At 36.5% G+C, this 23,138-nt stretch overlaps 1 protein-coding gene across 1 annotated transcript in view; it reads right to left on the bottom strand.

The window, feature by feature from the left end:
* PIK3C2G (phosphatidylinositol-4-phosphate 3-kinase catalytic subunit type 2 gamma) overlaps positions 1 to 23,138 on the bottom strand; it is a 364,289-nt gene that overhangs the window by 60,059 nt on the left and 281,092 nt on the right. The window contains exons 27-28 of the mRNA XM_019039448.4: positions 22,679 to 22,800; positions 19,117 to 19,225 (exon numbers count right to left, since the gene is read on the bottom strand). Coding sequence (XP_018894993.2) covers positions 19,117 to 19,225; positions 22,679 to 22,800 — 231 coding nt within the window. The remainder of the gene's footprint in view (positions 1 to 19,116; positions 19,226 to 22,678; positions 22,801 to 23,138) is intronic.

The raw sequence follows: 23,138 nt of genomic DNA, 5'->3' as shown, positions 1-23,138 counted from the left end.
TCTTGATGCCCTAGTTCTTTTAGTTGTGATGTTAGGTTGTTAATTTGAGATGTTTCTAACTTTTTGATGTGGGTGTTTAGAGCTATAAATGTCCCTCTTAACACTGCTTTAGCTGTGTCCAAGAAATTTTGGTATGTTGTAACTTTGTTCTTATTAGTTTCAAAGAACTTCTTGATTTCTGCCTTAATTTCATTGTATACCCCAAAGCCACTCAGGAGTAAGCTGTTTAACTTCCATGTAATTGCATAGTTTTGAGCAATATTTTTAGTCTTGATTTCTACTTTTATTTTGCTGTGGTCTGAGAAAGTGTTTGGTATAATTCTGGTTATTTTGAATTTGCTGAGCATTGTTATTTGTCCAATTGTGTGATTGATTTTAGAGTATGTGCCATGTGGCAATAAGAAAAATGTATGTTCTGTTGTTTTTGGGTGGAGAATTCCAAAGACGTCTGTTAGATCCATTTGGTCCAATGTTGAGTTCAGGTCCTCAACATCTTTGTTAATTTTCTGCCTCAATGATCTGTCTAGTACTGTCAGTGGAGTGTTGAAGTCTCACACTATTATTGTGTGGGAGTCTAATCTCTGTGTAGGTCTCTAAGAACTTGCTTTATGAATCTGGGTGTTCCTGTGTTGGCTGCATATATGTTTAGGATAGTTAGGTCTTGTTGAATTCAATGCTTTACCATTATGTAATGCCCTTCTCTTTTTTTTTTTTTTTCTTATCTTTGTTGGTTTAAAGTCTGTTTTGTTGGAAATTAGGATTACAACTCTTGCTTTTTTTTTTCTGATTTCCATTTGCTTGGTAGATTTTCTTCCATCCCTTTATTTTGAGTCTATTTGTGTCACTGTGTGTGAGATGGGACTCTTAAAGATAGCATACCATTGGGTGTTGCTTTTCTATCCAGTTGACCACTCTTTTTAAATGTGGTATTTAGCCTATTTACATTCCAGTTTAGTTTTGTTACATGTGGATTTGATCCTGTCATTGTATTGTTAGCTGGTTATCATGCCAGCTTGTTTGTGTGTTTGCTTTAGAGTGTCACTGGTCTGTGTACTTAAGTGTGTTTCTGTATCATCTGATAATAATGCTTCCTTTCTATATTTAGTGCTCCTTTCAAGATCTCTTGTAAGGCAGGTCTGGTGGTAGCGGACTCCATCAGCATTTGCTTATTTGAAAAGGATCTTATTTCTCCTTCACTGAGAAAGCTTAATTTGGTTCATATAAAATTCTTGGTTGAAGATTTTTTTTCTTTAAGTATGTTGAATACAGGCCCCCAGCCTCTTCTGGCTTATAGATTTCCTGCTGAGAGGTCCACTGTTAGCCTGATGGTGTTCCCTTTGTAGGTGACCTTCCCTTTCTCTCTAGCTCCTTTTAATATTTTTTCTTTCATTTCAGTCTTGGAAAATCTGATAGTTATGTGTCTTGGGATGATTATCTTCTGTAGAATCTTGCAGGGGTCCTCTATATTTACTGAGTTTTACTGTTTTCCTCTCTAGCAATGTTGGGGAAGTTTTCAATTGATTATATTCAGAAATATATTTCCAAGTTGTTTGCTTTCTCCCCATTCCTTCAGAGATGTCAATAATTCATAGATTTGGCTTCTTTACTTGATTCCATATGTCTCAGAGGTTTTGTTCATTTCTTTTCATTCTTTTTCTCTTTATTTTTGTCTGACTGTCTTATTTCAGAGAGCCAGTCTTCAAGTTCCAAAATTCTTTCCCCAGCTTGGTCTAATCTGCTGTTAATATTTGTAATTGTATCGTAAAATACTTTTAGCATGTTTTTCTGCTTTATCAGATCTATTAGGGTTTTTAAAAATACTGTCTATTTAGCCAGACATGGTGGCTCATGCCTGTAATCCCAGCACTTTGGAAGGCCAAGGCAGGCGGATCATGAGGTCAGGAGATCGAGACCACAGTGAAACCCTGTCTCTACCAAAAATACAAAAAAAAAATTCGCTGGGCACAGCGGCGGGTGCCTGTAGTCCCAGCTACTCAGGAGGCTGGGGCAGGAGAATGGCGTGAACCCGGGAGGTGGACCTTGCGGTGAGCCGAGATCACGCCACTGAACTCCAGCCTGGGCGACAGAGCGAGACTCTGTCTCAAGAAAAACCAAAAAAACAAAAAAACTGTCTATTTAAAAAACTGTCTATTTTATCTGTCAGCTCCTATATTATTTTATTGTGATTCTTATGGGTTGGGTTTTGCTGTTCTCCTGAGCATCAATGATCTTTGTTCCTATCCATATCCTTAATTCTATTTCTGTCATTCCAGCCAACTCAGCCTAGTTAAGAACCCTTGTTGGAGAACTAGTGCAGTCATTTGGAGGACATAACTGGCCATTTGAGTTGCTGGAGCTCCTGCATTTGTTTTTTCTTATCTTTGAATGTGGGTGTTCCTTTAATTGGTGGGCTGCCTCTGATTAAAGTGGTTAGGCAGGGGAAGGGTAGTTGTGCTGCAGTCCCAGGTTGGGAAGCCCTGCCTAGTAAGAAGTGATGACCAGGACCTGTGTGGCAAACAGTATGTCCACTTTTCTGTGCGGTGGGTGCTCTGTGCTGGGGGTCTGGACCAGCCCCTGATCTCCACAGACTCTCCAGAGCCTGGAGACAGCAGGACAAGGACTGCAAAACAGCAGAGGTGGCAACCCACCCCTCCCACTGGGAGCTCTGTCTCAGGGATTTGCAGAGCTGTTACTGTCTCGATATTCCTAACGAGCAATGCTGGAGACTCAGGCCAGGAGGACCCACCCATTGAGGAGATACAGGGCTGGGGACCCATGTAACAAACAGTCTGGCCACTTTTCTGTAGGGCCGCAGTATGCTGGGGGTCTGCTCTAGTCCCCAGTCACCTTGGATTTTTCAGCACCTACAGTGAAGGTAGCAACAGCAAAGGCTTTGAAACAGCAAATATAGTGGCTTGCCCCTCTCTCTGGGAGCTCTGTCTCTATCCAAGGGAGGTATGGACTTATTGCTGGCCTGAACACACTGACAGGGGTGGCTGTAGACCTCAGTCAGGAGATTCTGCCCAGTGAAGAGAAATAGGATTCAGAATCCATATGAAAAAGCAGTCTGGCTGCTTCTCCACAGAGCTGCTGTGCTGTGCCACGGGACTGCTCCAGCCTAAAGTCACCCCGGACTCTCTAGTGCCTGAAAACAACAACAGCTAAAGCTGTGAAAGAGCAAAGATGGCAGCCTGTCCCTCTCTGTGGGAGCTTCATCCCAGAGAGGCTTGGAACCACTGCCAATTAGAAAACACTGGTGAGAGTGGCTGGTGATACCAGCTGGGAGGTCCTTGCCCAGTGAGGAGAAGAGGGGTCAGGGTCCCACATAAAAAAGAAAAGCAGTCTGACTGCTTTTTCTTAGGGTGGCTGCACTGAAGGCAGTAACTGCTAAGGCTGCAAAACAGCAAAGATGGCAGCCCGCCCCTCCCTCTGGGAGCTCTGTCTCAGGGAGGTGTAATGCTGCTACCGTAGTGACTGACTGAAATTCTCAGCCAGTGGGTCTCATCCTGCCAGGTTCTGTGGAAGCGGAGCCTGCACACCATTGCTGCTCAGCCCCCTGGATTCAGCCCCTTTCTTAGGTGTATGTATAGGAGTCTAACCTTTCGCTTTGGCAGAGTTGCAGCCACTTTTGCTGGGAATCCCAATATCTAAAGCTCCTGGTGCTTCACGTGTGTCTTAGTGGCCGCTCCGCCAAGATTCTACGTAGCTCAGTCTGTGAGACTGAAGGCCCTGGTGGAGTGGGTTCACGAGGGGATCTCCTGACCCAAGGGTGGCAAAGATCCATGGGAAAACTGTGGTTCCTGGGGTTTCCTCACTCACTTACCATTTCCCTGGGCTGGGGAGGTTCCCCTGTTTCTGTGTCACTTCTGAGTGGGCAGTTGTTGCTTTTCTCCATTCTCTGTGGGTTGACTTGTTTTCTTGATGAATCCCAATGTGTGAGCCTGGATGCTTCAATTGCAGGTGCTGTATTTCCTTGCCCCTTCTATTTCTCTCCATGAGAGCTGTGCACACTAGCTGCTTCTAGCTGGCCATCCTGTCCAGCCTGCTTTGAAACTGTTTTTCTTCATTTCACTAATCATATCCATTTTTGCTTAATCCAGTGGTCAATTCTCAATTTTTGACCATCAGTAGCATTTGACACAACTTATTATCCCTTCTTCTTTGAAATATGCTTTTCTCTGAAATTTCAGGCACCACAGTCTTCTGGTGTCCAACTGGTTGCTCCTGCTCAGCCTCCTTTGTCGATTCTCCTGTATCTCTTCAAGCTTTAAAATTGGGGTTCTGCACAGTCTAGTCCTCAGACTCCTTCTTTTTCATATTTACACTCTCACCCTAAGTAATCTTATCCTGTCTCATGCCTTTGATAATCAATTATTTGCTGACAACTGCATTATGAGTATTTCCAGCCTAACTTCCCCCCTAAACTTGAGATACATGAATCCACCTTCCTACTTGACATCTCTGGAAGCCTTATGGGCAACTCAAATGTAGTGGGTTTAGATTCAAACTCCTTCTTGCCCCACTCTCCATTCCCAAGTTTTTGCCCTTACAGTAAATGTTCAGCCAGTGCAAGCTTGTCAGGCCATAAAGGCACATTAGTGGTTGGCAATCATCCTGACTAGGTCAGTGCTTGTGTACTAAGAGTTGTTAGATATTTGGAACACTTCTCCTATATAGAGCGTTACATATTTGGTGAATAAATAAATAAACGTTTGGGATTTTTCTTAGGGGATCTAAAGTTACTGTCCTTTGATATCAATGACTCAGCTAAATGTGTTAAGCTAAATGAAATGCTCTATGAGGTTTTATGTATATATATATGTATTTTTTCACTGTCAGAGTAGATATGTTTATCTAATATAGGATTTCCAATGTCTAATAATGTGCTTTTAAATTTAACAGTGCAATCAATAAAGAACAAATTTGAAACCCAATTGAATAATTTTAAATTAAAATCTTCATCAGTTTATAGTTTAAGTTCAGATCCTTTGTTTGCCAATTATGTTAAGTCATTTACAATTTAATATGATTGATTTTTTCAGAGAGTTGATCAATTCAAAGTTACTTTAAACCTAAGTGCTTTTCCTATGTCATCTGAACATATTCTTGTTATCAAAGACTACAGAGTTAAAGTACTTGCAAAGGCCAGAAGTAATGTAATATAACAGCGAGATCAATTTTTTCATTCTCTAAAAATAGCACATTAAGCATTCCCATTTATTAACTGGCCAGCCAACATCTAGAATTGGCTGCAAGATTTAGCTTTAGTGAGTTAAAACAATAAGCTAAATCTATCTCTCTCAAATACGATGAAGTGCTGTAAAAATGTGAATTTAAAAATGAATTTCCATAAGAGTTTTAAATCAAAGTTGAACAGTAATTTTATTTTATTGCTTTTTTTATAAAGCAGTGTGTCAGAATGTCCAGTCTTTAATGTAGTTCAACCCACTATATTCATATTAGAGTTACATGGAAGAATGACACTATGAAGAATAGTGAACTTTTAAAGAATCCTTTACAATTCTAGTTTAAAATGTCATCAACATTTTAGTAGACTGTGTAAAGTAATCTTGGCTTTACTGATGGTACACATATGACATTTATCCTGCGTGCAACATAATCTCAGCTAGCTCCAAATAAGAAAAGAGCAATGTCGTCACAAATGTAGTAATTAACATCTGGGTTTAGCAAGCAGGGAACAAGAAACATATGCTCACGATTAAGATAGGATTTATCCATTTGGATTTATTTTGACATTTGATTTCTGCTTTAAAAAATAACACTGCTTAAACCTTAAGTAATATCAATTTCTTATTTTAGGGAACTTCTGGTAGTGAACAACAGTACTGAGAAGAGCTAAAGCTCACAGTGAATATGGCTTTAAAAATTTTAAAAACAACAGCTGTTTGAATATCTCAGCTAACCTCAAATATGGGTACACATTTGTTTAGGTACTGCTGTCATTCGCTATTACTTTTACTACATGTTTCTATTACTCTCTCTTTTTTTTTTTTTTTGAGACAGAGTCTCACTCTATTGCCAGGCTGGAGTGCAGTGGCGCAAACTCGGCTCACTGCAACCTCCACCTCGTGGGTTCAAGCAATTCTCCTGCCTCAGCCTCCCAAGTAGCTGGGACTACAGGTGCGCGCCACCACGCCTGGCTAATTTTTGTATTTTTAGTAGAGACAGGGTTTCACCATGTTGGCCAGGATGGTCTTGATCTCTTGACCTCGTGATCCACCCACCTCGGACTCCCAAAGTGCTGGGATTACAGGTGTAAGCCACCACGCCCGGCAGTTTCTATTATTCTTTATAAAGATCTTATTTAGTCCGCAACACAATTCCACCAAAACAGAGCAAAATTTTAAGAAGGAAAGGAATTCTTGTTAGCACTACAAGAATGAACTTGAATGAACTACAAACACTGAAAGAAAAAAAGTTTAAACCCATTTTGAGGAAAAGAGTGAAGCTAAAAGACAAGCCAGGTGGATATGGAACGAGGATGTCTAAACTGATCAATTCCATCAGAAGAGGTATTAGGATAGTCCATTTTCTTTTGTCAGTTGTGCACATGTGTGAGGGAGAGAGAGAGAGACAGACAGACAGAGAAACAGACAGAGAGATCTCAGAGATTTATAGGCATCCCTCCACCTGGGCTGCTCTTGTATCTTTAGAACAAATCCCCAGAGACTTCTTGCCCATCTAACTTAACCAATTCTGGCCTTTAAAGCAGTCTCTTTATCTCATTCCCTTGGCAAAAGTAAGACTGCTTATAATTAAGAATTACATTAGAAGGGCACATAATAATATTTGATATTAGCAAGTTAAGGTTGTACGATTTCATGTTAAAGCTACATTTTCTACTTCCTTTTCTTCCATTTTTCCACTCACTGTCATATATTATTTATATTCATGTCTGTATTTATTACAGTATTGTAAACTCAATGAGAGTAAAATATATGTTGCATTATTTTTAATCTCTCTAATTTCTTGTCTGCAACCAACTTAAAGCTCTTAATCAAGAGTGTTACACATAGTGTCAGTAAAAATTTAAAGTCTTTACAAGTTATGTAATGATGTAAAATAATTTTATAATTGTTATAAATAAATATATCATATAACTAAAATTGGGGTGTGTTTTAGTGTAGAAGCGTATAGGATTATCTTTACTTTTCCTATGTTGTCATAAGACTAGCAAGTATAAAATGTGAAAAACATTTTAGGAGAATTTTTCTAGAATCAGAGATGCAGATTATTCTATTACGGAAGTATTCAGCATAAATAGTATAGATTCAAGTTAAATCTCTTGTTTTATTAACAAGAGAAAAGAGAATTTGTGAATGCATGAAAACATCTAAGAAGTTCATATCACTTAAAATAGTAAAAATATTTATGGCACATAGACTACATAAATTCTAATGTTTATGTAGATATAACTATGTTAATATATATGAAGAAAGGGAGCTGTATCGGTAATACAAGATTTTAAAAATCTGAAAATAACATGATTTGGTTTGGAATTATTTATGTGATCTTTAGGCCAATAATGTTTCATTTAATCTTAAAATTATGTTTTTATTTCTTGAATATAAACAAACTGACTTAGGCAAGTGTCCATAAACATATGGAGATGCATAATGCTTTCATGAGGACTAACTTACTTGCAGATAATTAAAATGTGACTACATTATGCATCACAGAGAGCATGAGTGATTGGTCAGATCACACTGCTTATTAATGCTGAGCAACATCTGATGACATCATTACTGTTCTATCACAATATAACTCATATAATGAATATTATCCCAAGTCCCATAAAATTCCTTTGGAATATAGGAGAAAAAAAAACCCAATGTGTGAAGTTATAAAAGACTTTATGAAGCCACTGGTGCATATCAACATAGACAGAATATAGACACAGACTGTAAGCTTCTCATGGCAGCATTGTGTCTGATTCAGCTTCCTACTTTCTGGGGTAGAGTTTCCCAGACCTGGTCGTGCATCTGAATCACTAGAATTATTGAAATACAAGACAGATACCTAATATATCACCTTCCACCTTTAGAACCAGCATGTTTAAGGATGGGGCTCTGAACTATCCCTTTAAAACCTTCCCAGTTTATTCTAAAACAATTGGTTACCAGGTACTATTTTGGCACCCCTGGCCAGAGAGTGTAAAATGTAGGCAATCAATAAACATTTGTTGAATGACTAAGACAGTGATTTTCAATGTGGCAGCTAATACGCCGAGGCTCCTCACTGTCCACATTTAATTTTTGATGATTTGGCATCTATCAACATAGCACTACTTTATTTATTTTGTAGTCCAGAAAGGGCAAATAATAAGTGAGATGTAGATTGTACATCTCAGGAAGGTATGGTACCCTAAATATTCATTATGCAAAATCAACTACGTTAATTGCCAGGATGATACCTTGGGAGAAGCTATTATATCTATAATTTTAGCTTCTTTTAGTATGAGACTATTATGGAACAAGACAGGATTCCCCTCCTTGAAACTCCAGTGTTAGAAGATGGCTGAAATATTCTCACTTGGAGTATTTTTAGGCTATGTGATTTCACAACAGTACTTCATGTTTGATGATATAAATGCCTTCTCCCATTAGATTTTAATTCAATTCAATATAAAAACAATGTAGTGCCTGGAATTTCTTTAGCCTTGCTTTCCGTAAATACTGACCAATGGAGACTAAAAGAGACACAAAACAAGACGAAAACATCTCTCCTCAGGGCCTCTAGGGTAGTACTTTAATTAGCACATTTGTAAATGTGGATGTGATGAAAACTGCAAAAGTTATGTTTGGTGGTTTTGGTCTTATGTCCCCATGCAGCAATGAGTATGATGGGCAACAATATTCATTAAGCCTTGCTGTGCTGTGCTGTGTACACTTTTACAAAGAACCTTCTCTGCCTGTGCATGCCTGGCTTCTTTGCCTTCTGCTCTCATGACAGCCCTCTGCTAATACTTCTATCTTAACCCATCCTGTGAGATTTCATAGCAGATAATTTAGGAGTTTCCTATTGAAATTCTGCTGCTTCCAATATTCACCTTCTTCACACCAGTCCCAGAAATCAGATGCCTTTTTACTTTGCACTTATTGGCCTCAGCTTACATAGCCCAAACCTGACAATTTCAGCAGTTGCTGGACAGGTATTGTCTCCAAACTGGTTTATTATAATCAGTAAGACAGCCCTCAGCATACAAAGATAATAATCCATCCACCATTCCCTTAGCACTTTCCTTTACAGCTACTGCCATATCCACAGCCCTTGACTACAGTATAAATGAACAGACGTGACCTTCAGAGAATGTCAGCATCAGTGAGGGACATTAAGATGTCAACATTTTATGTGCTTCTTTAACATGCAAAAATCACTTGGAACCCAATGTGATGAATTAAGTTTCCTTGATTCTCTAGGGCAGAAGCCTTAGTCATAATTCATTCTCCATTGACTGAGACAGAAAGGCAAATAGATTAAGACATGTTATATAATTTTATATTGAGAATGCACATACAATATCTTGCTTTCCTATTGTTTTGTTAACAATGTTTTCAACAATTATTTTATTTTACTTCTTTGTTTCCTCCTACTACTAATATTATTATACTCTGTTTCCTTATTACACTATTCTATCTTCATAGTGAGTGAGCACATACTGTTCATTTCTTTCCCTTTGCTCATAACAGATACATTACAAATGTGATTTGCATAATCTGAGTGATCTTTCTGGAGGGCACAGTCATGATTTGCTGTGCTATTACCATTCATCCTTTCTGCCCATGACCAGGCAATGTTTCTGGGCATGGCACTAGGCAACCAATGCAGCCTACCCCATAGCTGGCAGTGAAGAGGATTCCCAAGATCATTCTCTACAATGCCAGACGTCTCTGTCATGACCTTCATGTGGGATTATGCACTGAAGTGAAGGAAAATATTAAAAGTACTATGAATGTTTATTTTGTAATAACATTCAAGCTTCTTTTTCTAAATTTTTCATTTTCTACAAGTTTTAAAATGTGTGTCACTATTTGTATAGTAGTTTGTGTATAAAATATATTTAAATGAGTTATATATTTTGGAACCATGAGCAATTATTTAAATAAAAACTTGATAAGATATAAGAATAAACAAGTTTAGAGACCATGGCTAATCACTTCTCAGATGCAATCTTTCAGTCCCTTAGGTTTTCAATAGCAGCAGAAGTTTTATAGGCTAGTATGTGCTAATGACTTTGTTATTCATTTACTCATTCAAAAACACTAATAAACATTGGTAAGAGTATTAGTGCTAGACATGGGGTAAAAATAGAGATAAATATAGTCATTTTGTTCTTTAAGTTTCTAAAGAGGAGAAAGCGTGTAACCATAATGTTTTGTTTTTGCAGTTCTCTTTGCCTAGCATGACTTTTCCCGATTTCCAGTTACCAACTGCTACTTGCCCTTTAATATCATCTTAAATGCCATACCATCTGGGATGCCTTCTCTACCCCACTTGGAATTAGTTGAGTACACCTCCTTAGGTGCTCAGGCAGTTGCCCTTTGACACAACATAGCATCTCCAGCTGAGAGTCTACCAGCCTTGAAATAACATTGCAGCACAATGTTCTTGTATCAAAATTTGCTAAGAATCAATAATATAATATAATACTTGAGTACCTGCTATATTGGAGGCCAAATGACTGACCATATTTAAACTGAAAAATAAATGGGAAGATATTTATTGTCTGAGACAATGGTTCTCAAATACTACCATGTATTGAGATCTTCTGGAGGACTTGTTAAAAACAAAGATTGCTGGGTCCCACCTCCTAAGTTTCTGATTTAGTAGATCTAGATAGGGCCAATGTTTAACATTCTTATATCAGTTTCAAGGTGAGGTTCCCAGAACCATATAGGAACTATAATTTGAGAACCACTTGTTTTCTTAGTAACTGCTGAAAGGGATCTAAAAGTTTCACCTCTTCTTGCTCCTGACTATATGCAATCTAATGCAGTCCTGATTGACAGCTCAGATTTTCTCTAACAGTGCTTAGGACCCCTATGACCTAGGATTTTCTTCTTTAAGTACATCTATTTATCGTTAAACCACAATATTACTGAATTAGGAGGCACAGCAATAAGCCAACATACCGAATCAGTGAGTCTATTTTACAATTAGGAGGCTATTTTGTATATATGCATTGATATATTTTTAAATTTCAGTAAGTTTTTTTATATGTACTGATTCAATCTATTATATAGCATGTAACAAAAGAAATTTAAACCATGACTTGAGATGTAATTTCATCTAAAGGCTTTCCCAAGATCCAGTGGAAAAGAAACGTTGTTGAACTGACAGCTGAGAAAAAAATAAAGCTCTTTTGCCCTTTAGTAAGTTCTAGTTACGGGGTTAGCTGTTTTCCTACTGTTACAATGCCTGTAATTTACTTTGAAATATGCCTGTATCTGCAACATGATATTATATATATGTCTCTTAAGTCAAGGTATAACCCAAGTGCTGCTGGCATTTAATCAAGACTGCAGAGTCGAGTCTAGGAATGACCTGTTAATGCCCTAATCAGAGATGCACAATTGGGGCAGTGGTATGGGGAGGGAGAAAGGAGGGGGTTTTTAGTATTCTAATCAAGAAGCCCATTCTAGATGCAGTCAGTACATGTGCTTCTGTTATTCACTCAGAACTTGATAATAGGCATTTTAGTAACTAGCAAACTGAATGTTACAGATAAGTTTTTCTTTATAAAAATAGTGGCTTATTGACTAGTCACGTTAATATTAGAAATGGGTTCTCATGGGTGACATTAAAGTTATCAAGATCTGAGGAATAGCTAAAAATATTCTATAACTGTTCTTCACTCTTACATCAAAACGCAAAAAATCCAAGAGGGCTTGTACTCTTTACTTTTAAGTATAATGTTTCAGATAAATCACTAAAAGATCCTGTGTCTCTCCAAGAACTCTAGAATATTCTGTTAGTTTGGTGCCTCCCTATGAAATGTAGCATTCATCTCAAATAAGATGAGTCCTTCATACAGGATGATGATATGAGAACCTAACAGTAAAGAAAATTAGAGCTCCTTTTAGCATTCAGAAGTTGTATGTTCTGTGCATATATAGAGTACGTGTGTGTGTTTGTGTGATCTTAAAAGCCTTTTTTGATCCACATGTGAGATGGGACAGAATTAGGGTTTGGCATTTCCCTTCAATTTTCTAGGCTATTCTCAGAGCCACTGGTGGGTAGCAGCAAACAGCCCAATAAGAAATCCTTTAATACTTTTTGGGCTGGAAAGTGAACACAGACTGAGACCCTACGATAGCAACCTATGAGAGAATGGCTGTAGTAGAGCACAAGAAAGAGACGGAGAAGCAAAATGGCAGCTATCTCTTAAAACCAGGGGTAGCTTGGGTGATGGCTGCAGTTTTAGACTCCATTTTCTGGTGATAGTAGGTTAGGCCATTTTGTCCAAATATCCTAATGAGATTAATTGAAACAGCTAGACATTTGCTTTTTAAACTTTGCTGGAAAGTGTTAGACAGCCAACAAGATAGTGAAAAATTACCAGGGTAGGATCTGGAAGGAAGACACAAATTCAGGGATGTGGGTCCAGGATTTGGCACTGCTTCTCTGTTGTGGGTGTTTACTCACACAAGTGGGAGCAGTTGAGAGGCTGAGAAGTTAAGCAGCACTTTTGACCACTTTGCAGACACAGGAGAAAAGGAAATTGAAGCCAGGACTGCCAGGTAGGCTCCTGGTGAATCTGCCTCTCCTTGAGTCTGGACCCCAGATGGCTGTATCTGAGGAATCAGGATGAACCAGAAAGAGGCCCTCACAAAGGCTATAGTTCAGTTTCGAATAATCTGAATTGCTGCAATTGAATTTTGGCAATCTCAGATTGCTAATGTCCCTATATTTAATTCTTTTCCACACTAAGATAATAGTAACCTAGGTGGTAAATTATTTCTACAAAGGATATTGCAGTATAATATCTGGCCACAATAAAAAAGAAAATAACTAAACTCACAAGTGAACAAGACTACATGATTGAAAATCAGTAGAAACATTACACATTAGAATCATACATGCAGTGATTCTCAGTAGTGGAGTTTTAAGAAAGATTTAAAAATAACTATGCTTACTATTTGCAGATATAATAAAAAAGGCTGAGATTTTCAGTAAAAATGGGGAACTCACATAAAAATGGAAATCATAAAACTGAAAAACATAATGTTTGAAATTAAGAACTCAAAGAATGAGTTTAATAACATATTAAACACAGATAAAAGAGAATTAATAACCCAGAAGTTATGTCAGAAGAAGCTACTCAGAATGAGGCATGAAGAAACAAAATAATTAAAAAATACAGGAGTAAGAGTAAGGAGTAGGAGGCATAAAGGATATAGTGAAAAGGTTTAACATATATGTTATTACAGTCCTAGAAAAAGAGAAGAAATGGTACAAGCAATATTTGAAGTCACAATGTCTGAAAACTTTCCAAAACTGATGAAAGACATCATAGCACAAATTCAAGAACCTCTGAAGCTCAAGCATGATAAAAGTAACAACATTACATCTGAGCAGATTATAGTAAAAGTGCAAAAAAACAAAACCAGATATGTATCAGCAGATTATATTTATATATATCAGCAGATTATATTTATATATATGAGCAGATATATGGATATAGCTACCTATATAAAGCTTTGTTATATAAATTTTATATTTAATAATATAAAGCTTTATTATATATTATATATAGCTTTATATATATCGCTTTATATATATTTTATATAATTACAATAAGGCCGTATGATATATAACTGTATATAAATATATATTTTTTATATAATTGCTATTAAAATAGTATTGTCAGCAAAAATATCCCTCAAGAATAAAAGACTAAACAAATGTTGATTATATGAATTAAAAATAATAACTACTTCTTCAGTTTATAGATACAGATATAGATGTACATTATTTGTAAATAATATAAGACACAAGTGGGTTAAATAGGCACAGGGCTCTAAGGACCTTGTATCATTGGGAAATTCATAAAAATTCTAATTTATATTAGACTTAAATAAGTCAAAGACACATGGTTTAATGTCTATGGTAATTCCTAACAGGAAAAGAGTTTATAACTCCTGAGGTTACATAGGACAAAATGGAAAAATAAATACTAAATTTAAAAAAAGAATGGAAGAAAAGAGAAAAAGCATTAGGTGATAGACTTGAGTATAACATATACACATAGACACATGCACACATGTATTTATCAATGACAGTAGCAAATGTAAATAATTAAGCAGTACAAGTAAAAGATGAAAATTATGTTACTGGATTTAGAAAAAAACCCATCTGTGTGTTGCTTATAAGAGTGATCATTGAAATGGAAAAATATGAAATGATGAAAGTAAAGCAATGGAAAAAGTTGTATCATGCAGACACTAGCCAAAATAAAGCTGGCTTGGCTATATTAGTAATACAGAAGAAAGATTTTTTCAGACAAAAGGCATCGTTAGAGATAGGAGAGACACGTGAACGTTAGTGAAAATTTCAATATAATGGGAAAAATATAACAATTCTCCATGTAAGTGATCCTAATAACAGCCACAAAATATATAAAGCAAAAATTAACAGGAAGATAATGAGAAGTAGTTAGATGTATAAATATAGTGGAATATTTGTATAAACCTCTACTGGTACAAACAAACAAAAACCAGTCAAGATGACCATTTGCACTAATATACACGTGTAGAACACTGCATCTCACAACTACAGGGTGCATTCTTCTAAAGCATGCATGGAATTTTTACTGAAATTGACCATATTTAGGACCATAAAACATTGCAAAATTTAGAAAAAATTGAAACTATAGGTGTGTTCTCTGACATACTTAAGCTAGAAATAACAAAAAAGAGGCTAAATATATTTGAAAAAATTAAAAAGTATTTCCTAAAAACCCATGGCCACAAGAGAAATCACAATGAAAAGTTTATAAATATTTTGAAAGAATAATAAAGAAAATATGGTATTGTATATCAAATTTGTATATACAATGTTGTATAGAGAGATTTGTGGGGTGCAATCAAACCTTTACTAGAAGGGATTTGAATTTTAAATGTGCAAGTTAGATAGGTTGAAAGTAAAGTTAAGCAGCCATCTGTAGTGAATCTCTATAATTTTCCTTTGCCGTGGCATTTATTTTGAATATAAGTTGCACTTTCAAATACTAGAAGAAACTCTTAGTCATCTTTGACAGTTTTCGGTTCTCTGCCTTTGAGGTCCTTGATGTGGTCGATCCAGATATTTCTTATACAACTACCTCCTGGTGACCATCTCTCTATGGGTCAGATAGATATAACCTTCTTAACTCACTCTACTCATACCCACACACTGCTTGCATTGCATAGATATGCTACAATGACTAACTTCAGTCACCATTCAACTCTATAGAACCTGCGCCTGCTTGCTCTAAATCCTTTAATTGGAACTCCCTGTGGGAAACCTGCTTGGATAATGCCCTATACTGCAATAAAGGCTTTGATCCACAGGTCCCTTGCCCTCTCTCTCTTGTTCTCTACTTGCTGCTTGAGTGTGTATTAATAAAGTGTGCATCTCAGGCTGGGCACAGTGGGATCACGCCTGTAATCCCAGCACTTTGGGAGGCCGAGGCAGGCCGATCACCTGAGGTCAGGAGTTCAAGACCAGCCTGGCTAACATGGCAAAACCCCGTCTCTACTAAAAATACAAAAATAGGCTGGGTGTGGTGGTGGGCGCCTGTAATCCCAGCTACTGGGGAGGCTGAGGCGGGAGAATTGCTTGAACCTGGGAGGCAGAGGTTGCAGTGAGCCGAGATCAGGCCATTGCACTCCAGCGTGGGTGACGAGCAAAACTCCATCTCAAAAAAAAAAAAAAAAAGTGTGCATTTTATTTATGGATAAAGAAGTATTACATGAAAGGCACATTGTAAACCTGAATAAAGGAGAAGAGCCGTTGATCATGGATCACCCCAAAAGATTCACACATTTATGACGTTGAGGTAGGGTATGTTCTTACTAAGAAAATATTGATACATTTCACTTCATTAAAATTAAGCATTGCTATTCATCAGAAGACATGATAGAGCAAAGGGACAAGGTACAGAGTAGAATATATGAAGAAATACACCTTCTAACCATTTCAACCAAGAAATGAATCAATAAATGAATATTAAATAATTCAATAGAAAAATGGTAAAGAGACATGAACTGGCACTTCATGAAAGAAGATATCCGAATGACCAAAAATCATATCAAAAAGTGTTCAAGCTCATTAGCAACAGGAAAATGCAAGCTAAGAGTTCAATGAGACGCACACCAACCAGAATGGCCCAAATTTAAAAGATTAAAAAGACCAAGTATAGAAAATTGGAAAATGTATTTATTGCAAATGAGAGAACAAACTGGTCATTATAAGGTTGAAATAAGTATATCCTACAATCTGGAAATTCTATTCCTGGGTATAGGAACAACATGGGGATACTGAGTCATGCATGTGAAAGAATGTTCATAACAGTATGGTTTGTAATAGCCCCACACTGGAAACATTCCAAAAGTCTATGTAGAGAAGTATCTACAGATAAATTCTAATATAGTCGTATAATAAAATATTATACAACAATAAAAATCCATGAACCTTGGAAATGGGCTATCACTGCATTGTTGGCCTAAAACCAGTCATTCTATTATTATCTCTTAGTTCAGGTGTTTGAGAGGGCTCAGCTGGGTGTTCTGCTTGGGATCTCTGATGAAACTGTGATCATTTGGTGGTTGGGAATGGAGTCCCAGCTGGGGACTGGAACAGTTGCTTTTCCTTAGATATCTCTCTTCGGATTTGATCTTTTTGGTTTCTCTGCCGGGCAGACTCAGGGTAGGTCAGCTTGAAAGATGGCAACTGAAGGCTCCCGCAGTGACCATTCCAAAAGAAATTGTTAGAAGGTACGTGGCATTTTCTAACCTATCTTGGAAGTCATAAAGGGTCACTTCCACCATATTCTATTTGATGAGCAAATGACAGAAGCCCTCTTGGGATCAAGAGGTTGGGATACAAGCTGCCTCCTCTTGATGGGAGGGTGGCAAAGCATTTTCAGACATGTTTTGAAACTACTGCACGGTTACATGGGTGTTCTTATAATTTACCCTTGAACTCTTTAATTTTCTTTTGTGGATGTTTCTGAGTGTGTTTACGTTTTACAATTTAAAAGTGAAAAAAAATAGTAAGAAGAACAATGTGCTAGTCTAGTAAGGAGGGCCAAGATCTACCAAAGTGGTGAGGGGCATTGTACTTCACAGTGTTTTTACTTCCTCACAACTCTTGTGATGGTTAATTTTGTCTGTCAACTTGGCTGGGTCACAGTGCCCCTATATTTGGTCAAACATTATTGTGGATGTTTCTGTGAAGGTGTTTTTCTGGATGAGATTCATATTGAAATTGGCAGAGTTTGAGTAAAGCATATTACTCTTCATAATATGGGTAGGCCTCATCCAATCAATTGAATACCTGAACAGAACAAAGACTGACCTCTGAGCAGAATGTCTTGGGACTCAGATGGTAAATAATCTCCTCTGGTCTCCAGCCTGCCAGCCCACCCTACAGATTTTGGATTTGCACGTCCACAATCATGTGAGCCACTTAAACAAATTTCTTCTCTCTCTCTTTCTCTCTCTCACACACACACAGACACACACACACACACACACACACACACACACACACACACACACACACACAATTTTGTTGGTTCAGTTTCTCTAGAGAACCCTGACTAACAAGCTCTCTAAGGCTTAGTTTTAGTTTCTAACAACTTGGGCTTGGCGTCCAAACTCTTACCTCACAAGAATGCTGAGATCCATCAGAGCTGTGTCCTTGCACATTTTCTTAGATCCCCGTGATAGGCAGAATAATACCCCCTACCAAAAGATGTTCATGTCCTAATCCCTGGAAACTCTGAATATGTTACCTTACATGGCATAAGAGACTTTGCAGATAAAATTACATTAGGAATCCTGAGATGGTGAGATTATCCTAAATTGCCCAGATGGACACAATGTAATCACAAGAGCCCTTCTGAGAAGGAGGCAGGAGGGTCGGGATTTGAGCCAAAGAAGATGTGATGACACACTCAGAGGCCAGAGTGTGCCACTGTGTCGCTGGAAGAGAGCCACAAGCCAAGGAACACAAGCAGCCTCTAGAAATTGAAAAGATTCCAGAACCAGCCCACTAACATTTTCATTTTAATTCCATAAAACCTGTTTTTCAGACTTCTAAATTCCAGAACTGAAAGAAAATTGATATGTACTGTTTAAAGCCACCAAGCGTGTGGTAACTTGTCACAGCAGCAACATATTTAAATTTTAAGAATACTATTTCTTTTTGGTTTTTCTCACTCATAATTTTTCTTATATTGTTGAGAAACTTCCCCAGACCACCTCTGTTTAATCCTACTCAGTGTTAAAGGCTCGGCTCAGATGCCCTCTTCTCCTTGAAACTTTATTATTGCATCGGGAATGATTCTTACTCCTCTAAAACTCTAGAGCACTTCACGGCACTGATAGTCCATTTATCACATATTATTTCATTGAAGTTATTTGAAGTCAAGATTCTATACTTGTTTTGCTGCTCCACAGTTCTCAGTTCATGTATTTTATTCAAATTAGGCATACATATTCATTGAATGAATGAACCCAAAGAATGTTATCATAAAATATTATTATTAGAGACAGAATCTGGGTCTGTCACCCAGGCTAGAGTGCAGTGGCACTATCATAGCTCACTGCAGCTTCCAACTCCTGGGCTCAAATGATTCTTCTGCCTCAGCCTCCTGAATAGCTGGGACTACAGGCATGTGTCACCATGCCTGGATAATTTGAAAAATTTTTTGTAGAGAATAGGTCTTGTTTTGTGGCCCAGGATTGACTTAAACTCCTGGCTTTAAGCAATCTTCCCACCTTGACCTCCCAAAGTACTGGCATTACAGACATAAACCACCACACTCATGAATAAAATATAAAATAGTTGATGTTTTATGTAAAAATAGAAAAATTAATTATAACATACGTTTGTAACTTCATGTGATCCATTTAATATCTGTTCCATGTAATGATTTAGATCTCTGAATCTTCTGTGATCTGAATTTGTAAAAGGTAGGTGCCACCAATGAGGAAACCTGTTTTAAGAGAAAAAAAAGTTATCTTCATTAGTTTGAAAACTGGCCTTTTCATCTTAGGATTGTTCATGTAGTTACAGCTGTATCAGATGGAAGGGCCAATGAAAACATTTGAAAAAGTCATAGTCTACATGATTAATCCTCAGAATTTTATTAATATGGCTGTGGTCATTCATGCCATATTAATGGTCATTAATATTAATACTAACTTAATTTAATTTGACATATTAAATTCATTTATATGTCCCTTCTTACTATATTTATGGCAGACCACACATTTTGTCTTTTAAATATATGTGGGGTCTTAAAAAAAGACTGTCTGAAGTTAGTGGTTCAGAATTTTTCAAAAGGTTCAGATTGTATTGTTTCTTCTGGGTTCACTAGAGACACCATTACACTAACTAAATTAAGCATTTTAGCAAGTGACACATGCGTCCATCTGCTCTTAGCCTTCTAGAAAATAGTAACACTTTCCTCAAGAGTCTGACTATTTGCAGAATTTCCTTTGCACAATCTGATGATTCATCTTGATGGGTTGAACTTCATTAAGACCAATTATTAGGTGGGATGACTGGTAATGGGTAGCATTTGGTAACATATCTTGCTGTCTACGTATACCCTTTTAGGAACTACCTAGCAGCCTCCTCTGACTCCAATCCTACTGCTGCCTCATCCACACTTCTGCTTCTTTGGTAGGAACTATGGCTTGGCTACCATGCTTGGAGGGGAAATGAACATGGAGGATAGTAAAGGACAGTGAGCAAAGATAAAGATGTATGTGATAATTTCATGCCATCCCACTGATTACTGTTGGAAATGTCAGGAAAGTCCAAAACTCTATGCTTGTATATTTTAACAATGAACATTTTATTTTTTAAAGTCTCTTGCAGACTCTAAGACTTAGAAGTCTTTAAAATTTTTATCCAAATTTAATCATGAAAATTAGTACCAGTATACACTCAATTGAGCATATAGCATAGAAGACAGATAGATAGATAGGTAGGTAGAGAGATAGATCTATATTCTATATATCTATATATGCATAGTTTTTTTGGGAGAAATGAATTTGATAAATGAGAGATTAGGCTGGTTTTAAGTATTAATTCACATGTCTGTGTGAATTTTCCTTGTTGATAGAACAAAACAGAAGTCTACATCAATTCTGCTACTTTGTTAATATTTTTATAGATATATGTACTAAAACATCTTATGTATAAATAAGTACATGAAAGTTGAGAAATGGTTCTATAATACTGTCATTTAATTGAAACTTCTTCGAGTTATATGTCAAATACAGCAGTTATTGAAAATTACTTTTTATGATCTTTTGTCTGACAGTATCATCATATCCTCCCTCAATTTCATTCACAACAAAGATTAGAAAACATCTGACAAAGATTTGATTTGATATTTCATTATTAGAGTAATTTGTTTTCTCAATACCAACACCGATATTTTGATTTGCCCTTTTGTCTTGTCCTCAGAAGTTTCTATAGCCTGATCAGTGTACCAAAATAAAATTTTGGATGGTTGGGAGAAGAAAGTCAACTCTCGCCAAGCATATTACTTTTCTAAAAAAGATTATTAATTTTAAGGAATATTTTCATGTTGTGTGCCCCTGGAAGTTAGCCAGAAACACAAATAGCTGATTTGAAGTCCACTGTTAGATGGTATGAACTGATTAGAATGTCATTCTTCATGACTCTGACTTCCTGATCATGCCTTCCAGATGACATTTATATAACTCTCGTAGGGCTTCTCTCAGTAAATGTAGAAGTCATAGGGTATCTTCATCTTTCATTTATGTGCATCACTGTAAGCCTGGGCCCCTTTGTGAGTGTCAGCATGCAAACAGTGTTCAGGGAACATAGGACAAAATGTTCCTTGCCTCCACAGGTTGCTTACACAGTTTGAAAATCAATGTAAGAACCTCCAGGCAGCAGTAATGAGCAAAGCAGAATCCTAACAAAAGCTGAAAACTGAAAAGAGGCCAATTGAGATAGATTATTAGAATTTTTAAAGTTTTACAAGTTATACTGATATGTATTGGTGAGGTACCGTGTAGAACAGAGACATTTTTGAAACCAAAAAAGGATAGCCGTTAAACAAAGATTAACATATTCTTCTCAATTATTAATTAGTAGGGTGTCATGGCAAACATTGATGTTGAATGTGGTATTTGCAGCCAAACGTTGAGCTTTCTTTTGCCTGTGTCTCTTTTTTTCAGTTATTCTATCGGATTTTTTGATAATTCTAAAACTTGATGTTACTTCTAAAAGTTTCCAGAATGACTTTGCCTCCCTCTCAGTCTCTTGAGTATGCTCTTAATTTCTGGACTTCCTGATGCTCAAAGCATCTGAATTTCAAAAATCCCTGTTACATATGCCAGTACAGATTTTTTTTTTCATGAATGTGAACTACTCAATTTTTAATATTGTGCAATATCTCCCTATGCACTAACTTTGCTTATATTTATATGTTGGAAGGTGACTAAATCCTGAAAGCCGAGTAAAAATCCACATGTATCAAGTATGCCAGGTAAAGTATAAACAATTACATCATAAAAGGACCATTTACTTTACCTAACAAAAGTCTCACTGTAGATAAAACATCTGATTAACCTAAATGCAATAGCATGATTTCTGGAAAGCTCACATTTTTAAAATCAAGATGCACCTTTTTTATAGACTGAAGTCTATGATCAAAATTTGACTGCTTCTAAGTGATGAATTTTTGAAGGGTTATTTGAATAGCAGTTATTTTAATGATATTTTTAGCTTGCTTTTGTTTAACATTTTTCCATTACAACATAAATGAAAATAATGATTTTCAAGATGGCTTCAAAATGAACAAAATAATAAATTCAATTTAGATAATGCAAGTTAATAATTTAAAAGTTAAAAATTAATGGCAACAAAATGAGTTAGTAATATATGAATTGATATAAATACATTTACATTTTTTCTGGTATTGAAATTAAACATATAATAAGCATATATAATTATATATAATTAAATATGTATATTAATAAGCCTATGTATATATATAGTCTTTATATTACAGTTATTTGTTGAAAAAGTAAACATCCAATTTTCTTCTGCAATTTCAATTTCAATTGTATTTTTATAAAAAATAACTAAGAGGATTAAATTAAAAACAGGCAAAGGAGACTATTTTCCCAATAATCGAAGAAAAACGAAGTAGCTTTTGAAATTGTCTGTCTACAAAATCAATGACTGGAAGTAAAAAGAAAATTGCAAATCTTGTTCTGTTTTACGAGACAAAAGATTCTTCACTCTGAGAGCAATTCAGACTCTCTGCTGGGATAGATTCAATGGCATTGGAGTCAGAATACTGTGTTTCTCACAAATAGAAAATCCCATAACCATAATTTTTCTTTTTGCTCAAGGACAAGTACTGAAGGCAAAACAATGTAAAAGGACAGTGCCTTACTCTGGGAGAGTCAGTGATGCAAACTGCTTCTGAAGTTGGCTGTGAAGTTTTGAAAACTGCTCAAATGATTTTTCTATCAGGCTTGTTTTGTTGTTGCTGTGTGTCACCTGGATCAGATACAGCTGAAGAAAGTAGATAGAAATCAAAAGATGGCAATATCAGCCTGTGATACATTCTAAAACCCGATTTTATGTAAACCAAACAAAGGAAGTACCTTTCTGCAAAACATTATCATAAAAGCTAGGAGATGCATTTTGTAAAGGCAAAATTACCTATAAATAATATCTAAGAGTATCATAATTGTATGTGCTAGGAACAGATTGCGTAATTTTTGCTGTTCTTGTGGACATTTTAATTAGTTCTTGATTTATACTCTACCACAGGGCAGGAATTGTTCTCTTTGATGGTTCTCTACTCATAGCTCTTGTTGTTATGATTTTTCCTTGGAACATCCTCTTAA

The sequence above is a fragment of the Gorilla gorilla genome, chromosome 10 (assembly GCF_029281585.2).
Source record: "Gorilla gorilla gorilla isolate KB3781 chromosome 10, NHGRI_mGorGor1-v2.1_pri, whole genome shotgun sequence".
In the NCBI taxonomy this organism is placed as follows: Eukaryota; Metazoa; Chordata; class Mammalia; order Primates; family Hominidae; genus Gorilla; species Gorilla gorilla.
This window is presented reverse-complemented; position numbering and strand designations above follow the sequence as displayed.